This window comes from Harpia harpyja, chromosome 10 (genome assembly GCF_026419915.1).
Source record: "Harpia harpyja isolate bHarHar1 chromosome 10, bHarHar1 primary haplotype, whole genome shotgun sequence".
Lineage (NCBI taxonomy): Eukaryota > Metazoa > Chordata > Aves > Accipitriformes > Accipitridae > Harpia > Harpia harpyja.
This window is the reverse complement of record NC_068949.1, coordinates 41,313,520-41,336,168: the sequence shown is the minus strand read 5'-3', so window position 1 is coordinate 41,336,168 and position 22,649 is coordinate 41,313,520. Positions and strand designations below refer to the sequence as shown.

At 37.8% G+C, this 22,649-nt stretch overlaps 1 protein-coding gene across 7 annotated transcripts in view; it reads left to right on the top strand.

Moving 5' to 3' along the window:
- The first annotated feature begins 260 nt into the window (after positions 1–260).
- Positions 261–22,649, top strand: part of ATE1 (arginyltransferase 1) — an 85,738-nt gene continuing 63,349 nt past the window's right edge. For 2 of the 7 annotated variants that reach the window (XM_052798346.1, XM_052798349.1), the window contains exons 1-8: positions 611–751; positions 1,870–1,933; positions 2,288–2,350; positions 3,084–3,187; positions 4,000–4,272; positions 10,020–10,252; positions 11,985–12,113; positions 13,167–13,295. In XM_052798346.1, the coding sequence (XP_052654306.1) occupies positions 649–751; positions 1,870–1,933; positions 2,288–2,350; positions 3,084–3,187; positions 4,000–4,272; positions 10,020–10,252; positions 11,985–12,113; positions 13,167–13,295 (1,098 nt within the window). In that variant the 5' untranslated portion in view covers positions 611–648. Of the gene's footprint in view, positions 396–588; positions 752–1,869; positions 1,934–2,287; positions 2,351–3,083; positions 3,188–3,999; positions 4,273–10,019; positions 10,253–11,984; positions 12,114–13,166; positions 13,296–22,649 lie in introns of those variants that run through there. The other 5 variants (XM_052798341.1, XM_052798344.1, XM_052798342.1 and 2 more) reach the window with 5 other exon arrangements.

Genomic DNA, 22,649 nt, shown 5'->3' with positions numbered 1-22,649 from the left:
ATTAGGCAGGGTTTCTAATCAAGCAGCTGAGGTGGTAGGGACCGAGCGCTGTTCTGTCCTGCTGCTACCACCCCCGTTAGAGCATGTTTCTGGGGGCTGATGAAACGTGGTCAGGCTCTGAGGGTACGCGAAAACATAGCTGGATCCTCTTTGGTCATCCGCAACAGCACCGAGAGCTCCGTTCGTGCCTGTCTCCAGCAGGCGGGGGCCCAGCCCGCACCTCTGAAGGCGGCAACCTCCGCCGCCTCGGCCCGGGCGGGGCGCTGACGGGCAGGGCCGCTGCCGGCCAGCGGGGCCGCCCGGCGCCATGCCCGCCGCCGTGGTGGAGTACAAGGGCTGGAAGGAGGGCTACCGCTGCGGCTACTGCGCCTCGGAGCGGGGGAAGGTCTCCGCCGGTAAGCGGGAGGAGGTGTGTGTGGGGGGGGGGGGCTGCCCGGGCTCCTGTGGTGGGAGCCGGGGGCCGGGGAGCGCGGCCGCCCTCACTAAAGATGGGGGAGCTTGCCGGGGTAAAGATGGCGGGGCGGCCGTTTCCTGTGGGCGCTGCCCGTAGCAAAGATGGCGGCGGCTGTTTCCGGGCGTCCCGGTGCGGCGGGCAGGGTGCCGTCCTGAGGCGGGCGGCCGGGCAGGGCGAGGGGGTCAGCGGGGGAGATGGCGGCGGCCGGCAGCTCTGCCAGCATCGTCGAGTACTTCGGCGGAGAGGATGGCTACCGCTGCGGCTACTGCAAGAACGAGACCGGCAACCTCTCCCATGGTGCGGCCCGGGGGCAGGGCGGGCTGTGAGGGGAACCGTGAGCGGGCCGGGCCGCGCCGGTGCGGCCGGAGGCTACGGGGCTGCTCCCAGCCGGTGCCGGCGGGGCTGAGGGAGGCCTGGGAGCGGCGGGTAAAGGCGGCGGTTTGGCAGCAGCCTTCGCCCTTCCCGCCTCCGTCCTGCCGGGAGCGGGCAGCTGCCCTTCCCTCCGGAAAGTGCCCGAAACCCCTTACCCTGGGCTGGCGGGGGGCGGCCTGCGAAGCGAGACGGGGTGGGTGTGGGGCCGGAGGCCGTGGGCTCACCGGGAGACCTCGCCTCAGGGTTTTGTAGGAGCACTCCTCCAGTCTAAGGGCAAACCGTCAGGAATAACGGGAGAGCTTTGTAAAGGATGAAATGCTTTAATTATTACTGTCGTAATATCCGCGTCCAACCTAAGGACGCAGTCAGGATCTCGCCCGAAGTGTTCTCTCGGTACAGTTTCCCTTCTCAGGTGCAGCTGCCCTGCCTGACCCTCCAGCTCGGCAACAGTCCGGGTTAAGCCGTAGGTAAGAGCAGAGCGTGCCTGCCTGGCAGGGCTCGATGGCTCTAAAGCTGTGGCTGGACAAGTTTCGCTTAGGCCAGCTCAAGGGCAAGCGGACTCTTGATTCTTTTGCCCGGTGAAGAGGTGACAGTCCCTGCGCCCTGCTCGGCTCGGGTATGCCCGGGCAGTTGCTCTCCGAGGGGTCCCTGGGAACGGTCTGCGTCAGCTTCAGCGCCTCTCGGAAGAGTTCTTCCGTCCTGGTGTTTGTGACTGATTTTAAGAGAATTAAGGAGCAGTTTTATGTTATTTTGTTGGTGTATCCCTGGGAAAGATAGCAGGTGGAGAGGTAAACTTCTACTTGTACTGTCAGAGCAATATAGTCGATTGCATCCCAAGATTTATGTTGGGTTTGTTTTTTTACACTTAGTGTGGGTGTTGAAATCTGTAATTTATCAGATTTATGAATATGCTAAATCCTTGAAAGGCATCTATTCGAAAGTCACCATTAGTGACTCGTATTTACACTTACACTTCTGTAGAGCTTGTTGTATTTTAAAGCATAACTGGTCAGTCAAGTGTGTTACTGTATCATTTATTTCAGGTATGTGGGCACATTCAATGACAGTTCAAGATTACCAGGATCTCATAGACAGAGGATGGCGAAGGTAAATTTAAAAAGAAAATACAAAGCCGTGTTGTCAGTTTAGATACAATTTAGAATCCAGATTTAAAATTTAGGTCTGTGAAAACAGTTAACTAGTTTCCATAAGTAATTGAAATAGAACTATTTGTCCGATGCTCTGCGACTTTTTGTAATGTGACACTTGTCGAACAGGAAAATATTCAGTTGTTTTAGAAGGATAGTATTTTAGTACAGCAGTAAAAAACTGAAGAACTTGCTCCTTGACTTTTGTTACTCATGTAATATTTTGGTATTATTTTAACAAAAAAGGTTGGTTTTCCATTTATTTTGTAGTATAAGCAACAAAAAATCAATACGTGTTTATTATTATTTTTAGAAGTGGAAAATATGTCTACAAACCTATCATGAATCAAACGTGTTGTCCTCAATACACGATAAGGTAAGAAGCTCAAAATATACTACTGTAAGTGATTTGACTGCTTCAGTTATGTTCAACCATTTGTGTTTACTGTTTTAAATACATAATATTTGAAAAGTTTATCTACTTTTAATGATACTTTGAATGCTAAGTATATGCTGCTGGGTTTGTGCATAGGCACATCAGCAGCTCTGTGGTGTTTTCCTGTAAGCAATCTAAGTGTGTACCCTTGCCTTTTGCTTCTGGGTTGCAATCCAAAGCAAGAGTCCTATGATTGCTCTCTTGGTCATGGGTTGCAGGTGACCCAGTATGACTGTATCCCACAATCACTGCTTTAGTAGCCCACGTAAGAGCGGCTGTCAGTTGAATAAGTATGAATAATTCTAGATATGCTTTTCTGGCATTAGTAGTTAGTATCAATGCTGTATCTATAAGATGGATAAATGAAAAATTCTAGTGTATTAACCTCCTAAGAAAGCTTTTTTATGCAGTGCTTGAGGTCACCTTGACATATTTTAGTGATTATAGTGATATACACACAAAACATGCCATAAAGAATGATACTATGCAGTACAAGGCAAGATAATTTTATTAACTCAAAAGTGTTAATAAAATAATTGACCACTTAATATAGGGAAGCTTAAGAAATAATTAGAAAATACATATACAGTGTAATTTTTTAAAGTGGTTCCTTAACATTTTTTTCTGAAATAACTTTTCACAAAGGAAATGGTCATAATTTTTTGTTTTTAAGGTGCCAGGCTTTGCATTTTCAGACCTCCAAATCTCACAAGAAAGTTCTGAAGAAAATGTTGAAATTTATTTCCAAAGGCGATGTTTCGAAAGGAGTGAGTGAAGGTTAGAAATTTGTTGTGTTTGAAAACCAATGCTGATGTTTGAAAGGAGGATCAAGTACCTGCTTGAGTGATCAAATGGCTAATATGCTTTGATTTTTGTATATAGACCCCTTTTTAAAGGTCTGGCTAGGTTGTGTCTTTAAAGTGTGTTTTGAATCAAGAGCGCTGTGTAGCCCAGAGACCAAATTGTGCAGCTGACTTGCTCTATTGAAGAATATGTTTCCTTACTTTTTGCGTAGACCAACTTATTTTCTTTTTCATCTCTGGGCACATGCTTACTTTCTAGCTGGGTGCCGTAGAGAATTAGACCCTGTTTTCACCTCTGTCATAAAAGTGATAATCTAGAGAGGACTAAGCAGGAGAGTGGGTGGCAGGGAAGAAGAAGAGCAAGCAAAGAAAGGAGAGTTTTTCTTCCAGGTGATTGAACAGTCACACCCCATTTATCCAACACCAAAACTAGCTATTCTCTGTTGTGGTGGAACTTGTTTTGGTTCTGAATCACTATAATTTGCCTCTTGTGTGTTAGGTTTTTTGGATCTTTTTTTTGTTGTTTGTTTGAAGTTATGGCATGAGAACAGTTGACTCCCCCATTTTAGTGGAGAAAATAAAACTGTTCTCATAAATAAGTTGGTGCTAGTAATTCAGGGTCACAGAGGAAGCTTTCTGTTTTCAGACTATTGCAAACAGTCACTTTATCTGTTGGGAAACAGTTGTAAAAATGGAAATGAGTTAATATTAATGTTAATTGTGCAAAGTGTGAGCTGCAGTTACACAGAGAGAAATTCACTCATGCGGTTTTTTAATTATTTACAGAAGAGCCTATGGATTCCCACATAGAGGATGCGGTCACGTGCGATTTTGCATACAAAAGTGAATCTCATGTCAGTCAGTCTGAACTGACTCCCTTGAGTGTGGATCACACAGAGAGGGTGGAGAATGAAGATAAGGACATAGGAGAAACAAAAGAAGAGGTGAATGCGCAGCAGGTGGAATCGGGTTCTCTTCAGATCTGTGCACATAAAGACACAACAGTCCCTGGAGAACCATCACATTCGGCTAAAATTGTTCATGCACCACCTAAGCCAGGTAGTCAAATTTCTGGTAGTAATTGGAATATACTGTCATGTTTTCACATGATGTTGAAGTCCTCCTTTTTATCTTGGCTGGTAAATCAATAATTGTTTCTTTTTATTCCCTATACTCTTCCCAATTTATGGAATTACAGTGTATAAATTAAGAGGTTCTGCGTGTTACTTGTTTTCTTATTTTTTCCTGAAAGCTGCATTGATTTTCATTATATTAATTTTTTTTTAGTTTGGTTGTTGAGAATACATATCTACAGCTGATAGTTTTCTGTAAGCTATTTAGATTGCAGTCAGATAGGTCAAGGTGGTTGAATCTCATCAGACATTGGGACCAGTTTCCAGTTCCAGGGTACTTTTGTGTGCAGAATAAAATGTACATCCAGTTTTCCCTTTCTTCCATAGGATGTGGTGACTCAGGCTTTATGTAGCTTGAGGTATGGTTCATAGAATCATAGAATATCTCAAATTGAAAGGGAGCCATAAGGATCATTGGGTCCAGCTCAGGGAGTTGGACTCCCTGGTTCTGCAAGACTAAGAGCTGGGTACAGCTCTGGCTGGTGCTGCAGGAGTGCTAGTTACCGAGTTAGGTTAAGGCTTAACCTTGTCTCTTGTGCGGCAGTGGGAAACCAGTTTAAGACCCAAGAAAAACACCCTAGGTATTGTTTTTACATTTCTTCGTTTCTGCAGGTCATCTCGTTGTAACACAACTGATGTTGTTTACACTTTGTGAATACACCCCTGTAAATGACTTGCTTAAGACTGTATTTTTACGCTTTTGTAGACTGTTTGCCACAGGTCTAACTGGCATTGGAAATATGTTCAGTATATTGTTGTGTCATTATTTTGTAGGCTTAAAGAAAATTGTATAACTGTCCGATGATTTAAAAAGGAAAAAAAAGTACCAATTCTTCTGGTCGTCTATAAAGAATGACATTTTGTAGGTGAGCTTTTCATCTGTTTGGGAGCTTTCTGTGTTTTAGATTTTGACTAACTTCAGATTAGAAAAGCAGTGTCATTAGAGGATGTGAAATTATGTAGTAATTTCTCTTTTTTGTCTTGCTGTGAACTTAATATTACATTTCTGTAAGGAAGTGCAGTAAGTATGTACAAGAAGTAAAGCAATCTCCCTCATTTTACTTCTGATGCATTTATACAATGCTACAGCTCTCGTGCCAAAAACTGAAGGTAAATTCTTATTCGTTTCTACAGTTTTGTGTGAAAGTACATGAAATATTGGTGGCAATTTTAATATAATAATATTAATAATTTTTAGTATAATACTAATTTTAAAAGCATGGTCACTTCTTTCAATATGGAAGTTATCCCTCAGTTAAGCTTTTGTATTGCAATTGTAAAGATTTCTGAAATGCTGCCTTTGGGCTGAATTTGAACGTGAAATCTTTACCCTAAAAAAGGATAATCTCATTGTTGGTCATCTGACTCTAATCTCTTTCATGTGGTAGCTGTTATGGTACCCCTTGGTGTGGCCTGAGAGCCTGGAATCTACATCTGGTTGCAGTGGTGTTAAGCTTTTCACAGGCTGTTGTGACAGGGAAGACCGTATGTCACAGCTGGCGGGTGATCCTCTGCGTGGTGTGATCGTACCTGTTGCACATGCAGAGGAGTCATTAAGGGTCCCTGAGGAAAATAAGTAGTGCTGGGAGCTACTGCTACCAGGACATGGCCGCAGAGTGCTGCGGGTTGCCTCTCCTACAGCTTCTCTTTTGTGCTGGCTGTGTTCTTGTGGGATGTGGGTGATTTCTGGAAGCAAGATGGTAAGGGGTGGATGGATTATTGATGGAATAATTCATTTGACTAACAGTCTGCACTGGAAAAGAGGGGCAGAATTGCTGACAGGCTCTTTGTGGCTCAGAGGTTGCCGATGAGGCAGCCTTGTCTTAACATCATGTTTCCAGTTTTGCATAGCCTCTACAATGGCCTTTTCAGAAAAGAAAAGGGCATTTTCTGAATTGCGTTTAGCCAATACATGGTGAGTAATGTTAGTTAAAATCCCAGTGGAGACTGGATGCTTTAGAGTTTCTGCATGTGTTGGGCTGTCATACTAATTCCTAATTTCACTTACCTATTATGTGTTGTGCCAGTATTTATGAGAACTTCAAAGTACTTTTTTCTTCAAAGATTTTTGTCTCCTTCTGTAGAGTGGCTAATTTCAAGTAAAATAATGTTGTTTTTTCCTTAACGAACACTCATTCCAATTGGATCAGGTTTTCAGAAACTTAACAAGCAATTTTGCATCTAAACAAAAAGGAAAGTTTTCAGAAATGCTTGATCAGAAAACTAGTAATGCTGCATAGAAGCAGTACTGTTACACATTCCTGGAAACATATTCCAGAATTTTTAAGACTGTATTTTATATTTTGATTTTATAAAATGCACTCAAAACTTTTATAGCCCTTATGTAGTTTATATAACTTTTATTTGTTGTGCAAATTTTCAAAACCCTCTTGTTTTTTAAGTAATTGATGACAAACTTTGGGTTATGTAAACTTCATTTTGGAAGCAAAGTAAGTGGATATTGACAGCAGATGGCAGTCTTGGGTAAATTATTAGTGTAAACCAGCCATTGTTTTGAAAAAGGTGAGGTATGGCCTTTAGTTATGTTAAGAATAACATTGGGTAAAACTTGAAACACTGGAAATACAGATAAAGAAAGCCTGAAACATTGTTTGTACTCTTTCAGAAAACGGGGATTTACTTTTATAGAGGAGAAATACACATCAGTGTGCTTCTTTCTTTCTGAAGGTTTTAAATGAAATATAAAAGTGAATAGTAAATGCATCAGCTTATTTAATTCATCTTTTTTTTATTTTAAGGGTAGGTGGTGTCACAGGTCAAATTCAGTTTGAAATTTTCCAGATAGAAAAATGTTTAGTTTTCATCTTGGAAAATGTAGACTTATGCTGTAATAAGATTGTTTAACTGCATTTTTATTCCTTGATAAACAGAAGGGGTCATTGTCCTATAGAAATAATGGGCTGTTTCTGCACAGTTTCAGATAGAAAAGAAGGTTTGCTTATGTCTGTATGCACGTTCATTGTTTTAAGAAGTATTTCTTGCTAACTTACAGCTCATAGAAGATATGAGACATGAAACAGATCCTGATACAGATGAAGTACTAATTCTTCAAATGTATCATGAATGTTTTAAATAAACTTTTCCTCTGACTACTTTGCCCATGGACAGGACATAGTATCTGTAATTTCCTCATAATATTTGTCCTTTTCTAGTGAATAATTTTAGCTGTATGGATGAAACAAATACTCAAAGCTTTAGCTGAGAGGTAAGAACACTTGATCATAAAATCTGCTAGTGCGATTGCAGGATGTCTGAAGAGTGCCAAAGTGGTACTAGCTCCTTCTCTAAGTCCCTGACATGCTCTCAACATTTCAGCTGTCATGGAGTCTATGTGGAGAAACCAGACTGGGACTTTTATGGGTGAGCCATGAAGAGCTCGCTGCTAACTTGCCCCAGGAGTGCACTTATAAACTGTGTAAATTCTGTATGGTATGCACATTAAAAAGAATAGTTTACAGCCTTACTGTTACTTAAAAGTTTATCCCAATATAGAGTATTTTGCCAATTTCTGTGATGTATCTATTGGTAAAGTAAGATGCAGGCAGTGACTCTGAGGGCTGCAATTCTTTGCAGGTGAAGTGACTCTAAACACATCAGTGAGCTTTTAAAATATCAGTGCTCTTACCATTTCTAGTTTGCAGAAGGATACCACTGTTCTCATTGTCCATGGGAAGGTTTGGGTAGAGGACAAGAAGCAGATAGAGGACAAGAAAGATGTCAGCTTTGGCTAATAAGTTATTGGTGAGGAGGAGGAAAGAAAGCTCAAACTGCGTTTTCATAGGAGTTCTGTAAAAAACAATTTCCATGTAATTTCCAGGCATTCAAGAGAGTAAAGTGGGATAAGCTGTAGTTAAGTCTAGGTTTGGATTCTTCTTTTCTTCTTTAAATATTAACAGAGTTGGAAATGTGTCTTCTTTCTAATGCTTCAAATGAAAGCACCTCACTCTTAAGGGTACTTTCCCTTTTGAAAAGGTAAGTCTTTCAAAAGTTGCCAGTGTGTCTTTTGCAAATACATGGATTTCAGGAGAAAGCTAATGGTGTGAAAGACTTCTTCAGCAGTTTGTCATAATACTTGTTACAGTTTTGGTTCTGTGGAGGATATATGACTGTATTTCACCTATACGGAAGTAGGTTTTTCCACTCTTCCTCTCTTTTTGACATTTTTAGTTTTATGGCTCTTTTTTTGGCCTCCAACTCATCTACCACTGCCCTAAAAAGTAATAAAAAAAAAAATTAAAAAAAAAAGTTACTTTGTATTACATTAGCTGGCTGTTGATGCAATTTTGAGTGCAACTTTCCCTCTGTATGGAACTTGCAACAGCAGCTGCTAAGCTGAGACAGGTATTCCTTGAAAAGTGATTATTTCTTCCACCGTTTCCAGCAATGCGGCAGATTCATATAGCTCTTGCACAGCTTCTGGAGTGAGGTATGGTATGCAGTTACTTGTGTGCACTGCATGGAATAGCCAACAATGATGTACAAATTTTAGGCAGAACTGAGAGTGTTAGGAAATTTTTTTTTGCTTTTGTGATTTTTACAATCAGTATCTATTAAAATCATACTGTCTAGGGAAATTGCTACTTGTAAGTAGATGGGTAACCATCCTTCCAGTGCCTTTGGTGGGTAGCATGGGGACCAGCCTTTTTTTTTTTTTTTTTTTAATTGAAGAAAATTCTGTATTAATTTTTCTAGTACTGGCATTCTCGTATCTTGACTTTTTCTCTTACTTTAGTGTCCTAAGTATAAAATTAATCTGGCCCCTTCACTGAGGAATTTGGACCACTTGAATTTTTATTTATGCATGTCTTTGGATTTGTGTTGCTTTAAGACTACGTACTATTTTCCATGCTGATCCATTTGTTTTCTAGGTTTGACTTCTTTAAGTAAATAACATTTCAAAAACAGAACATTATAAATGGTTGATCCATTACAGGTAGAGGTAAATGGATAAAAGTGAATCAATTAGTAAAAACAGACAATCTGAATATAATTTTAAGCAAAGATGTAAGCTCATGTGGCCTTTACTCTTCTTTTACGTGACATTAGTAGCATTGGCACTAATGGTGCTGGCATTGGCAGCATTTCTATATACTGCATAATATTCCAGGTGACGAGAAATAAATGCTTTTTTTTGTGTCTGTGTGTCTTCTACAGGAGTCTGTTGTGTGGCCACCTGGGTTTTTAATGTGGTAAAACAATTCTCTGCAAATTTGACTGCAAGGTTTTGTGGGTTGTATTTTTTTCCTTTCAGTATTTCAAGCTGATCCTGTAGCTGTTTGGATGTAGTACACCATTGTACTGTATGTTAAACAGGAGCTTTTCTTTGTTTCTGAGAGGAGGATGTGGCAAAATGATTGAAGGACAGACTTGGCAGGAAGTCTTTTCATTTTAGTTTTTAAATATATCCTTGGCTCTGGGGTGGAATCATGGTCAAGGTGTTTCCATATTAAAGTGCTGCGTTAAACAGCTGTAGAGGAAGAATCATTGCAACTTAGGGGCACCATTGGTAGTTGTAAATGTGAAATACCATGTTACGTTTAGGCTGCAGTCTGCAATTATTGATGATTTTAACCATTTCTTTTCGGTGATTATGTAAGAACTACTTGTTTGTTGCAAAATGTGGTGGTTAATTCTTTACCTGTGCCCTTGTAGGGAAAGGGGCTGATCTGAGCAAGCCACCGTGTCGAAAAGCAAAGGACATACGGAAAGAAAGAAAACTGCAGAAACTCCTTCAGAACCAGACATGTGTATCTGAAGGCTCTGAACTTCAAGCAGGAGATCAAGTTTTCCTCTTGCAAAACTCTAAATCTAAACCAAACCAACCTAAAACCATTGAAGACTTCGTTTTTGTCTCTTTACCTGATGATGCACAACACAAATTAGAGGTAATGCGTCGTTCACTGTTGTTGGAGGCAAATTAAGGAAAGGTCTAGTTAAGGAGTTTTTGAAATGCTTAGGTGTTTAGTATCTGTGACTTTATGGAATGGTTGTAGTTTAAATCTTGAAATGCATGTGGTACTGTGCGATATGTATATGGTGCAGCTGAGCTCTGTGTAACCACGAGAGGGTACTCTTGCACTTGCAGTCAGTCGTAGCACAGACCAGTACAGTTACCTGAATAACTTGCAAATTGATTTCATCCAGTGTGACTTGAAAATGAAAGACTTTGAATTAACTGAGTGTTGAATGATGAGAGAGGTTCAATATTTAGTTCTGCAGTATATAAATACTTAAACTATCTATGCTAATGAATCTTGACAAGAAAGCAGTAACTGTTTGTAAAATTAGACAGATAAGAAGATAGCTGCTTTTTATAAACGTCATTGATATGTGTTGATGTCTTTGGAAGCTGTAAAAGTGATGGTAGAAAATTTTGCTTACTATACTGGTTGCCATTAAATCTATTAGTAATACAGAGACAGTCATCTGGAAGACTTTTGGACTTTCTAACATTTGTTAATCTTAAAACCATTTTTTTTCTTTTTTTTTTTTTCCTGGAAGCTGGAAAACTATTTGAATACAAGTATTTGCCTCTAGTTACTGATTATCAATGATGGTATTGAAAATTAAATATTTAATATTCTTTTGGTAATTATTCGAAGAGGTAGTGATGTTGGCTTAAAAGATTCACCCTGAGTAACTGACAAGAAGCCATGAAATAGATCCATCTCACTAACTCCTCCAGATTTTCTGTTGAGTTGTATAACAGAAATATGATGGCTCTGTTTGAACATCTTCATTTAGAAGATGCAGGGAGAATTAGGAGGATGGTTCCAGCAGTGTTTTCCCAGATTGTCTTTGTGCTCCTTGTTCCTTACTATGTCTGTGAAGTGTGGTTTGTTTGTTTGTTTGTTTTTTTAATAGATCAGAACCAATGCTATTTATGAAAGTAGAACCATGCTGAAAATTATGTGTTTTTTGAAATGAAACTGTCCTTAAATATGTCTGAAAGAAATGCACTGTTGCTCATGCGATATCATTATTTTGGTTAGGAAGCAATTGTTTTTACTAAGAACAATTTTTAATTTATTGATTTATTTTTTTTTAAAGTTATTTTATTTTTGTATGTTTAAGGATGTTGGTGGGGAAGATGGATAACTTCCTATTATAATTGACTCATAATTGAATATGGAAGCATTGTTTCCTCTTCCTCTTTCAATTTGAAAAATACCTAGAAATCCCCTTGGGATTATTGCAGTAAAAACATAGTCTTTATCTAAAGAGCACAGATACGAGTCTTCCAAATGCATGGGTCCTTCAAGTATTTTTCAGTATAGTGTGAAACTACAAGGGAAGATTTTTAAAAAGTATGGAAAAATCTCTTGAAAATGCTGATCTGCATACCATTTGTTGGTATTATTTCCTGAAAACTATTTGTGTAGTTCTCCTATAGGCATTTTAGTTATCTTAATTTGTAATTTGAAGATGTTGTATATTACTCAGTGTAAATATAGAAGCCTTCAATAGCCTAAATTGAGCTGAAGAATTGTCTAATATTAATTAAATTGTTAGGGCCTTTGTGCAGGAAGTCAAAATTTCTCTCTGTTGTGATGTTTGTATACGTATATAGTTATTGCATGATATTGTAATAATAAATGTGTTTAACTTCTTCCGAAGGTGAGGGTGGTGAGATCATCTCCACCAAGTTCACAGTTCAAAGCCACATTTCAGGAGTCTTACCAGGTCTATAAACGTTACCAGATGGTTATTCACAAGGACCCACCTGATAAACCAACTATAAATCAGGTCAGAAGGCCAAATGAATTTTATGCATAGCTCAGCTTCCCCTCGATTTCATGTGTCTTGTTTCTAGAAGAAACAAATGTGGATTTTATATCCATTGTTTATTCAGGAGCATGTAAAATACTATATCAAATAAAATCAACATCCTGAAAGTGCAAGCTCTTTTGATATCTCTTTAGAAGTGCCACAAATATTTGGTCTTAACTGCAGACAGAAAAGTTAGGGAAGTTACATGGGTATGCTATTGGGTAAGAGATGGAGAAGATGAAGCTTTTGGAGATAGATTTTGTGGGCCTTATAAATATAAATCTCATGAGAACAAAAAACCAGCTGGACACTTAGCCTGATAACTAGTCTCATTGGCTTTGGTTCGAATGCTTCCATAAGGAGGAGCTAGCATGATCAGGGCCAACATGTGAGTAAAAATTTATCACACATACAAATTAGTGGTTTAAGGTTCACAGAAGTTGCATAAACCTCTTCACTTTCAATTTAAGTCCTTCAAGAAGTAATCTGTGCACTCCATCTGAATTACACATCATTACTGCTTCTTGTAATGACCACGCGGTGTGTAATAGTTAGCTGTCAGACAGACATATTACCTCTCTAGTACTATGAAGAAAAAATTCAGAAGTTTGGAGAAAAAGTATATGTAGCAAGAATATGTAACTGCTAAACTGGGGCAATGAGTGATGTGCCATTAAAAATAATACATTTTAAAAGTCCTTGAGACTGTACAACAAAAATAAAATTTGTGGTTGATTTGGTAAATAACTTGGTCAAAAATAGATTGACTAAACTGGTGCCTTTGAGTGTTCTAGTGTTATACAATTTTTATTCTTTAAGGAAAATATCAACAGTCAATTTAAGCTTAGTGTTAGTTGTCAGACTTTCCCCTGTAGGAGCATTTTCTTGTTATTATGTTTAAAGTAGAAAACTGACTTCAGAGGCTTTGAAGTGCATCGGAGGAGATCTTTCACTAGCCTTACCTTCAGAAGCATATTATCTGATTATATGCACTCAAAATAGTATGCTTGTATTTTCCTTGCTCTGAAGGTGAGGTTGGTACCTGTCTCCTTTGAGGACCCCCAGTTCAAATCATCCTTCAACCAATCAGCCACTTTATTTGCCAAGTATCAGATGGCTATACACAAGGATACACCTTCTGACTGTGGCGAAAATGAGGTACAGTTCACTGCATGCAGCTTTATGAAAACATATTTTTAAGTGCACAGTTAAATGATGGGAAATGGTGTCTCTCAGTGATTCTAAATATTAAAATATTGGAATTTCCATTTGGGAGGGAAAGCATTGTAGTTTTTAGCAAGCTTCTGTTGCAGGCTTCAGCCCAGGGGAAACTGAGCTGAAGAGCGAGGGTTTATGCACCATCATAACTAAAAAACTAATGTTAGTAATGAGTTAAGTAGAGCTGCTGTTTGTACATGATTTGTAGAGAGGTCTAGGAGTGAGATTTCCGCTGGAGATGGGATAATGGTATGGAAGTGCTTTTTTTAATGGCAAAACCATCTTCTGCTTTAAAGCTGTTTGGTACCTTTTCCACATTTCTCCTTAATTTTTTGAGGTCTTGCTTAATTTAACAGGTGAAGCTTTTAAAAATCTCAGTTTTATTCACATTTCATTGCTAAGCATACCTTTTAACTGGAACTCACCTTTGCAGTAGAAATAGTGCAAAAATATTCCCACCAGCTGATTGTCTGAGATTCAGTGAGAGCACATTGCATATGAATAAAGCCTGCTTTTAAAACAGTGTTTACAGGATGCTAATCCTAATCTAATAAGTAAAAAAAAAAAGTATTCATGGCATTCTAAACAAGCAGCAATTCTCCATTTCTCTGGCAGGTGGCACAACATTTTCATTAGCAGAATTAGTAAAACTGCTACCTCAGATCTGTCATTTCTATCTACTGCAAATGTATGACTTCAATGTTGATCAACCATCTAGTCAGACTTTTCTGTTCTTGAGAGCAATACTTGCAGAAGTGACACCTAGCAAGCTGTGGCTGCTTTCCAGGTAGAATAATAAAACCGCATAATCTTTTTTGGCTTTAGTTCAAAAGAGTGTAAGGAGAGCTTTTTTGTGAGATCTCTGTAATGCTACTGTGGAAAACCATAAAATTTATTTCACTTTGTTTTGTAAAATAATAGGACTCATAACAGTAAGTAGTAGTCTCTGCCCTTGTTATAATTGCTGACATGAATTGGGTTAATTATAATAATGTAAAAATTGGAATCATGCCAAGAAAGATTGAGCTATTTACTAGATTTGTACCAGGCATTACCTGGTCTGATTAGGAACTTGATTTCTCCACTACAATGAATTATTTCAGCCCTAATGCTTAGATATAGCATATATTCCACCATGCATTTGCTCTGAAAATCTTGTTGCTGCAGAGAGAGTGCTAAGAACTTTATATACTTACTTATTCTTTGTTTAAAATTATGGATTTTTTTAATACCATCATTACATCATGAAGAATCAAAAGCAAAATCACAATGGCTGCTTGCAGTTCAGTTCTGAATAATAGCTACCTCTCAGTTCATCTAACCTCTGTTTGGGTCAGAGTGCATGGTTTGGTGTAGACTTGGGTTTGATGGCCTTAATCACCCATGAAACTTTGTTTTTTAACTGAGGGAGTCTAGGGAAGGAAAGATGCATTAAGGACAGTTCAGGTTTCCACCACCTTAAGGTGTAAAGTCTATCATGGGAATTGCAGTTGAATAGGAAGGAGATGGATTTCTGTTCATACTGCTAATAATTTAATGGATTTTTATCCTCCTCTTTTTCCTTGTTACTTGCCGTAGGTGTTTCCCTGCTCTGCCTTTATCTTCACTCACTGGCATCATGTTTGTGTAGGCTTAGTATAATATTCCTGGGGAGACATAAGACCTTCTCTGAAGCTTCTAGTAAATGTAAAAACTCAGTCTGATGCTGATGGCTTTTAATTTAGGTCCTTCTTTAGCACTAGTATTTTATCTTGTGTGTTCATGTGACTATCTGGCTAAGAAGGTCTTTCTATTCACAGTTATTGGGCAGTAAAGCTCAGTCACTTCAATCAAAAGCATTTTGTATTTGATCCCTGCAGGACATAAACTGAAGAATACTTTACACAGAATGTATTTTGATGTAGATGAGAAACCTTTTTTCTTTTTTTTAATTTTTTTTTATTTCTATACTGAATCTGTGGGAGGAGAATTATCTGAGTCAGTTTTAACAACAGAAGATACCAAGTAGGGTAAAACTGATGCAAGTATTTGAGAGGAAGTTTGGAGAATGCTATTTGAAAGACCTCAAACTTTTTCTTCTTCCTCTTCTTCAGACTTTTTAATATATCATACAGACATTATGGAGCCAAGCAGTTCTTTAAGTAAAGGTAGAATGAAATTCTGTGCTGTACACAGGGCTTTTTATCAGGGTAGTAACAAGTCTGCTTTGGGCTTTAAACTGGCAAACATCCAGGAATTTTTTTGCATCTAAAAATTAAATTTAACTTTTAATCTGTGCAAGCTAATATATCTGTGTAGGGTGGATGAATCACCTTTTCAGGGAGAGTCCTGTACACTTCTGTGTTTGGAAAGTTTCTAGTTTAGGAAAAGTATTTAATTTTATATTTGGCTGAACACTTCATATTCAGAAACCTGCCTATATTTAAATTCAGAATCCAACAAAAATTGTTATGGGACGTATTAACAACTTCTTTTTGGAATATATTCTTAGATTGTTGGCATTACAATATACTGTCTGCCTATATTAGCTGCTAGACTAGTTTAATATTAACGTTATTACATTAAAAGGCAATTTTAGGAATAGATTTAGAATTTTGGTTATTCTTTGAAAATAACACTAATGTGGAAAGTTATAAAACAGTTTGCAATATTAACAAAAGATATGTGAACCATGAAGCCGAATATTGCTCAATGAGTGTGAAAGAAGGCCTTCTTTTTGCACCTATGTAATGTATCTACATCTTTTCATCAAGATTTTATGTGAGAAGGGGGAATAGATGATTTCCAGGACAGGGAATCCATGGAATACTTAACACCAAAGATTACTTTGAACATCTAGGCACTCTCTGGTTAGTGCCAGTTTGAGACCAGTGGTAACTGGTGTTTCAGTGCCCTTCAAGATGGTGGGTCTTTTTGAATTTTGCCTTTTCCTCCTTACTTTCTCCTCTCCTTCTGCATCTCTGATGGAGACTGCAGTTGCACTAATAATAGTGTGTGTTCATTAAAAAGAATTTAGTTTGAGATTTTGCTGGGGAGAGTCCTGTGATACATTTTGGTGATGCAGTACTGATTCCTGATTGAGGTGGTGACTTCTGTTTGTTCTAATAAAAAGCAAGGTAGAAATTTCATAGTGGAATAAACTTTTTCCAAGTCCCAGAGTTGGTGTTACTGCTGTGGTGATGAAACTTGCCTTTTCTGTGGAAGCATCATCACAATCTTCAGTGCCACTCTCATTGGTGAGTAGAAGATTTGGTGAGGTAGAAGTATATTTGCTATCTGCCAAATAATTTAATATTTTAGGAACAGTTTTGAGTATCTCCTTGCTCCTGGAATTAAGACCAGTTTAGCTTACATATGAAAACTTCTCAAATCTGTTTTTATCTTGACATAAAAGCTACAACTATTTTCTGCATACACTTTTAAACTATTGATTATCCCCTTTTCTCTTAGTTTGCCTGGTATAAATTGAACTACCCTTGGAAATCTCCTGAACTCTTGCAAAAACCTTTGGTTGATTGCTACAGGATTTCAGCTTCAAAAATGACCTGGCTGTCTCTGCTTTGGAGTGCAGTCAAGTACTGAAGTTATGCAAAGTTGTTGGCACCTAAGAATATTTATGTCAGCATGTTTTTATTGAATTGAATTGGTGTCCCGAGGAAAAACATAACAAACGATCTTCTAATTAAAGGTTGCTTCATAATATTTGCTCTTAAACAGTGCTGTAGAAGAACTGATTTTTCAGTTTTTCTCTGTGGGAATATAAACCCTTATTAAGGTACTGTGTAAATGCTTAGTCATCCACTGTTTTAGTAATATATGTACTCTTATCTTAAAAAGAGTTGTTGGAAAAAATCAGAGGAATTAGGGGGAACCTCCACAGATTATTAAGTGGTAAAGTATAAATAGCTTCTGAATGAGGTGAGATATAATCATGGAAAATAGGTGTATCTGCCTATTGGAGAAGTTTATCGAAGGCTAATCTTGAATTAGCCAAGTCCCTGAACTACTCATTTTTGGAAGCTGTGAAAATGTGCAAGGGAAGAATCTGTTTTAATGTTTGTCACATTCTATGCATTTCTTCTGGCGCTTTATGGAAGTACTGTACCTGGACCTATATCTCAGGTCCAAGATGGCAGTGGCCATATACTGTTCCCAATATAATAGAGCTATTATTCACTAGCTTTTTTTGTTGTTTTGTTTTGTTTTTTTTTCTGAAGTAGTGGAAGGCTATAATCATATTTAGTATGAGGATCTGTGTCTATAACATACAAAAAGCCACTAATGTAATCAATTGCAAGGATTTATTTAATGTGCCTACGAGTTAGTTGTTTGGGTTTTTTTCTGACTGGGTGGTAGTTATATTTATTTTGTGAAACGAGTCAAGCTATAATGAAAAAATTTGAAATCATGAAAGCTTAGAAAAACTGAAAAAGGGAGGCTTCTATAATGAACAGAGAGGAGATAGTAGGCTGAGCATCCTTTCATTGAACAGGCATTGTTTCCCTGTATTATCAGTGAAAGATCAGCTGGAACACAAATTACAGAGCTGATCAAGAGTACCATAATTATGCAAACAAATTGTATGAATGGAGGTTTGTCTACTTTTTTTTTTTCTTCATTTGTCATAAGAAATATAATAAATCATAATATAGCTTTATGGTAATAATTCATGCACAGAGAAATGGATAAATATGGCTTTGGAACCTGTATATATATTTTTTTTTAATTGAGTAAATGTTAATAGCATTTGGTAATATTTCTGGGAGAAAATGTGTAGATTAATGTATAGAAGGATGATCTGAGAATAAGACAGGAGAGGGAACTTATGTGTCTTGTATAGTCCCAAGAGGCAGAAATACTTTGATAATTAAGTGCTGGTGCTAGACAGTGCTGGTGGAGGTAGCTTTCTCTACAGATGTACTGCTATCTGTTATTCTGGTTTTACCTCAAGAAACAGACGAGACTGTGAGAGTGACCAGGTAGTATTTTATGCTTTAGCTTTGTAGAATTACAGTACAAAAATCTGAAAACGGGGTAGAAACACGATAGAAAGAAACAAGATAGAAACAGTAACTAGGTCCGAGGGCATAGGCTGGCTCTTCATATGAGAACAGTGAATTTAAGGAAGCTTAGTAATAGATCTGGCTTGTCTTCTGCTTTGCTAAGAGCAATCCATATCTGCAAATGTTTTAACTCTCGCTCAACAGCAAAAATACCTGTGTTTCTGTGTCAGAAATGCAGGGAGGACTTTGCAGAATACGAATCACCTGGAAGATGCTATGATCTAACTCTACCCCAGCTTCAGGATGATTAACAAAGTATGTGGAAATATATATCTGTAAATGTTTTGGCACATATTGCCACCTGCATGTCTTTTGTGTTTTATACGAAGTGTCAGAATGTATTTCTTGGTATTTAAGTGATAGATACAGATGTGGAACTGTGTAGCTCTGGAGGCAGATTTTAAATGAAATGAATACAGTGAGAACATTTTTTCTTGGCCCTTTCATCCCAAGAAAGAAATTTTTTTATCCCAGTGATGCAATCAATGGCTAATTTAGATAGAACAGGGGATATCTCTAGCAGTTCTTTGTAATGAAGTATCATCTCACCAGAGGCATTGCATTTCTGACCCAATGTTGTCTTTTTTAAAATGCTTCCAGAAGTCAATTATAGAAGCTGTCAGCATATTTTATAGACACACTCACATTAGTGCCTATCATTCCAAATGGAGTTTTACTTTGTCATGTAAAAATTTGAAATTGAGCATTTTTTTTCTTCCTGCCTCTTCTCTAGGGAACTTTGTGATTGATCTGGGTGGTTTAAAACACTGATACAATACACCTAGTCCATTAATGTGATTTTTAGGCTTTAAGTCTTTTTACAGTGGTATTTGTCTTTAAGAAACACAGCTTAAGTGTAACTGAAACAAGCTATGTGGCAGCTACACAAGTTAAAAAACATTTCCATAAAAGATCATAAAAATTCTACAGTAGTTTCCAGAAAGAGCAGGAGTGAACAGTTTATTGCTGTTTAGACCTTCTGAAGCAAATGTTTTATTTAACTTTTCATGAGTGTTTTATAATGACAAACTTGTAGAAAAATAGTGTGTGTCTCCTTTTCCTCAGCAAAGCTAGCTGGACCCTCTCTTTGCTTTGTGCTTAACTAAATATTTGTCTTGGAAGAAAAGAATTTCACAACTCACAAAAGATACACTGTTTGAAAAGGTGCAAAAAATTACTGAAATAGGTATAGTGCTTTTTTTCTTTCCTTTTTTTTTTTTTAAATTGCCTCCCAGAAATCCATTTGAACTAATACAGAAAACTGAGTAGTCTGGGAAGTGTGAAGGAGCATGTTCTGATTGGAAAAGCTGGTATCAGCAGCCAGTTGCAAACTTTTAGGTCTGTCTCTCTAACCTAGTTTCCTCTTTCTTTTTTTATTTTCTAGTGAGAGAACGCTTAAAAAAATCAATAGCCTTTGTGGTTATTTTTAACCTTCTATAGCGTGCTCAGCAGCCATATGTTTTTATAATGCTCTTGAATTAGTTCTTTTATCATTTTGGTTGATGGCAGCGCTAATCTGATGATTGACTCTTCGTGGTTGACTGCTGCCGCGACAGAACGTCTCACTGCAACGAGTTTGCATTTCAGGTCTCTGATAACGCTGACTTAAAGACTTAGAATGAGTACTTCTGTATCAGCCTGATTCCTTCTGCTTACTTGTGTGGCTCTTGTGACTTTAGTGCCATGGAATCATGGATTTTATTCTCGAAGTGCCTGTAAGAGCCAAAGAATTTAGGCATCCAGACAATTAAGTAACTTGTCCATAGTCATATTGTTTCAGTTCAGATTCTTTTTGCATCACATTACATTGTTCTTCCTGATTTTGACATTGAGTTTTCTATGTAAATCCATATAAAATTAAAAAAACTTCACTGTAAGACTGACAAATCTCCATTATTATGAGAGGAATTTCTTCTGAGCAGACAAAGCCACAGTGACTTTTGTCACTCAGTAAGGGAATTGAAATTCTAATTCTGAAATGTACATTCTGTCCCATTAGCAGTTATTTCTATTTTGTTAGTCCAGTTCTTGTACTGAAAACTACATTTGAGACATACATTTAAACTTTAAATCCCCTCTTTCCTTATGTACTATGTTTTGAAGGCTCTTTCTTCACCTTTGAGTCTGTGGATATCTCTGAAACTGTATTTTGTTAGCATTCTTATATTTTTGTAAGTCACTGTTGAAAATGCTATGAGAACCAGCCCTGGAATAAGTGTCTGATTCCTCTGCTAACTTAGCTGTAGTATATTGCCCGCTTCAAGGTTAGTGGGATAGTTTGGCACCATCTTTCCTTGTAAACATGCTACATTTTGTCCCATTTTCCCTGATTTTTACAAAAAGTTAGAGAATTTTGTTCATTTTCCAGCCTAATTTCAATCTGTTTTCCTAGATAGTTTCTTTTTATTGTTTTGTTTGTTTGGGTTTTTTTGGGGGGGGTCATTTAACAGCTGCTTCTAGTCTTACTGAAAGTTTGACTTTTTTATTGTTTATTTTTTACTTTTTTCACTCCACGATTTTCTGGTTAATATTGATTCTAGTCTGTTTTGGCTAGAGAAGATTATATCAATTAAAATATGGCAGCCCAATGCACAAAATAAATCCTAACACATGTCCTAGGACAAAGTGTGCTTATGGCTACAGACCAAGTTCTTTAAAAAGTGAACTTCCTTAGAAACAGTTTTTGTTGATGAACAAGGAAGAGTTAATGTTTGAGAACAAAAACCTGTTTATTGTGAACCTGTAAGAAGTGCCAATGTCTTGAAAGTAATGGAGCTCAAAAGGGAGACATCACTCCTTTCTTTGGTGGTGGCAGGATGTCCTGCACACTCCTGCAGGGTTTGCATGAAGCTGAGAGGAGCTGAATAAAACAGAAAGATAGTTTGACCTGGAAAGGAGCTTCTAGAGAAGAAAAACCGAATTCTAGCCCTTTGTTTTTCCCTGCATATCTAAAATACCTAAAGATCGCCCTACTTGAGGAGGAAAAACTCTGTATAAAATGAATATATAGGGAAGATGCCAGGAGCCCTCTGCAAAGAATGTCATCTTTTCATGGCTCGTTTCTGTTAGTGGGTACACTAAGATTTGTTTGGCCACTTTTATTTCCCAAGATGAGGAAGCAAGCATTCATTATGTTCATCTTGGAAACAGGGGAAGGAAGAGAGAATAAACTGGCTTGATACACCTGAGGGTGTTACACTGGAACTGCAGGTTTTATGACTTGGTTCTGTATGGAAACTCGTAACCTTGTTTTTTTATTTTATTATGAGCCTGGCACCTTTATGAAAAACAAAACCAAAACAATAACCAACACCTTGGTTTATTTTAATCCCATTCAGAGATTAGATTTAAAAAAAAACAACCAAAGGCCCAAATCCCATATCCATTCCTCACCCCTCCTTTACTCAAAGGAAAAGGGCAAATACTCTGTTTTCCTTGACAGTGAATTACAAATATGAGCAAACTCTAATACTGTCAAAAGGAAAATTAGAAATGAATGTCTTTCTGTGATGTCTTCGCACTGAAGGCCTCAGATAATTTTACAGTTACTGGTGATGACAGCTCAAAGTTGTTTTTTCCTGAGAAGGCTATGATGTCATCATGTGACATCAGTAACCCTTGCTTTCAGAAAGTTACTGAACTAGCAGGTGAAACCCATTCAGGTTTAGCATCTGAATATCTTCCCTCACCTGTAAAAGGAAGCAGGTGTTAACACTCTAGTTTTATTACAGCTTTTTAAAGCTGCGCATGTGCTTTTACTAGAGCAAGTAGCTCTGGGTTGAACCAAACCTTCCTTTTATTTTTCTGCCTTCCCCCCCCCCCTTTGATTTAATTGTCAATGATGTGTTCCTCTCTTAGTATTACTAATTATGTTTGAACTTATTTCCCATTGTTCTGTTGGTTCTTTTTGGCAATTGTAATTAGTTTGCACCAAAGCAAAAATGTGGATTTTGTATATCTTATATAGTTTTTAAAAGACTAAAGTTTATGTAATTCAGCTTGAAATTAAAATTAGAAAAGCATGACTTTGTGAAAGGAATTTTAATTGTGCTTGTGTGACAGATTGAGTTATTTTACATGCAACACCGGCTTTTGACTGTACTTCTTTCATGGTTTATTGAATCAGTTTTGAATTGTGTTCATAATAATCTTGCAGTATTAAGTGAGTTTGTTAATTTAGAAACTGAATCTTACATTTACTTCAGTTCAAATAAATGTATAGACTGTGTAT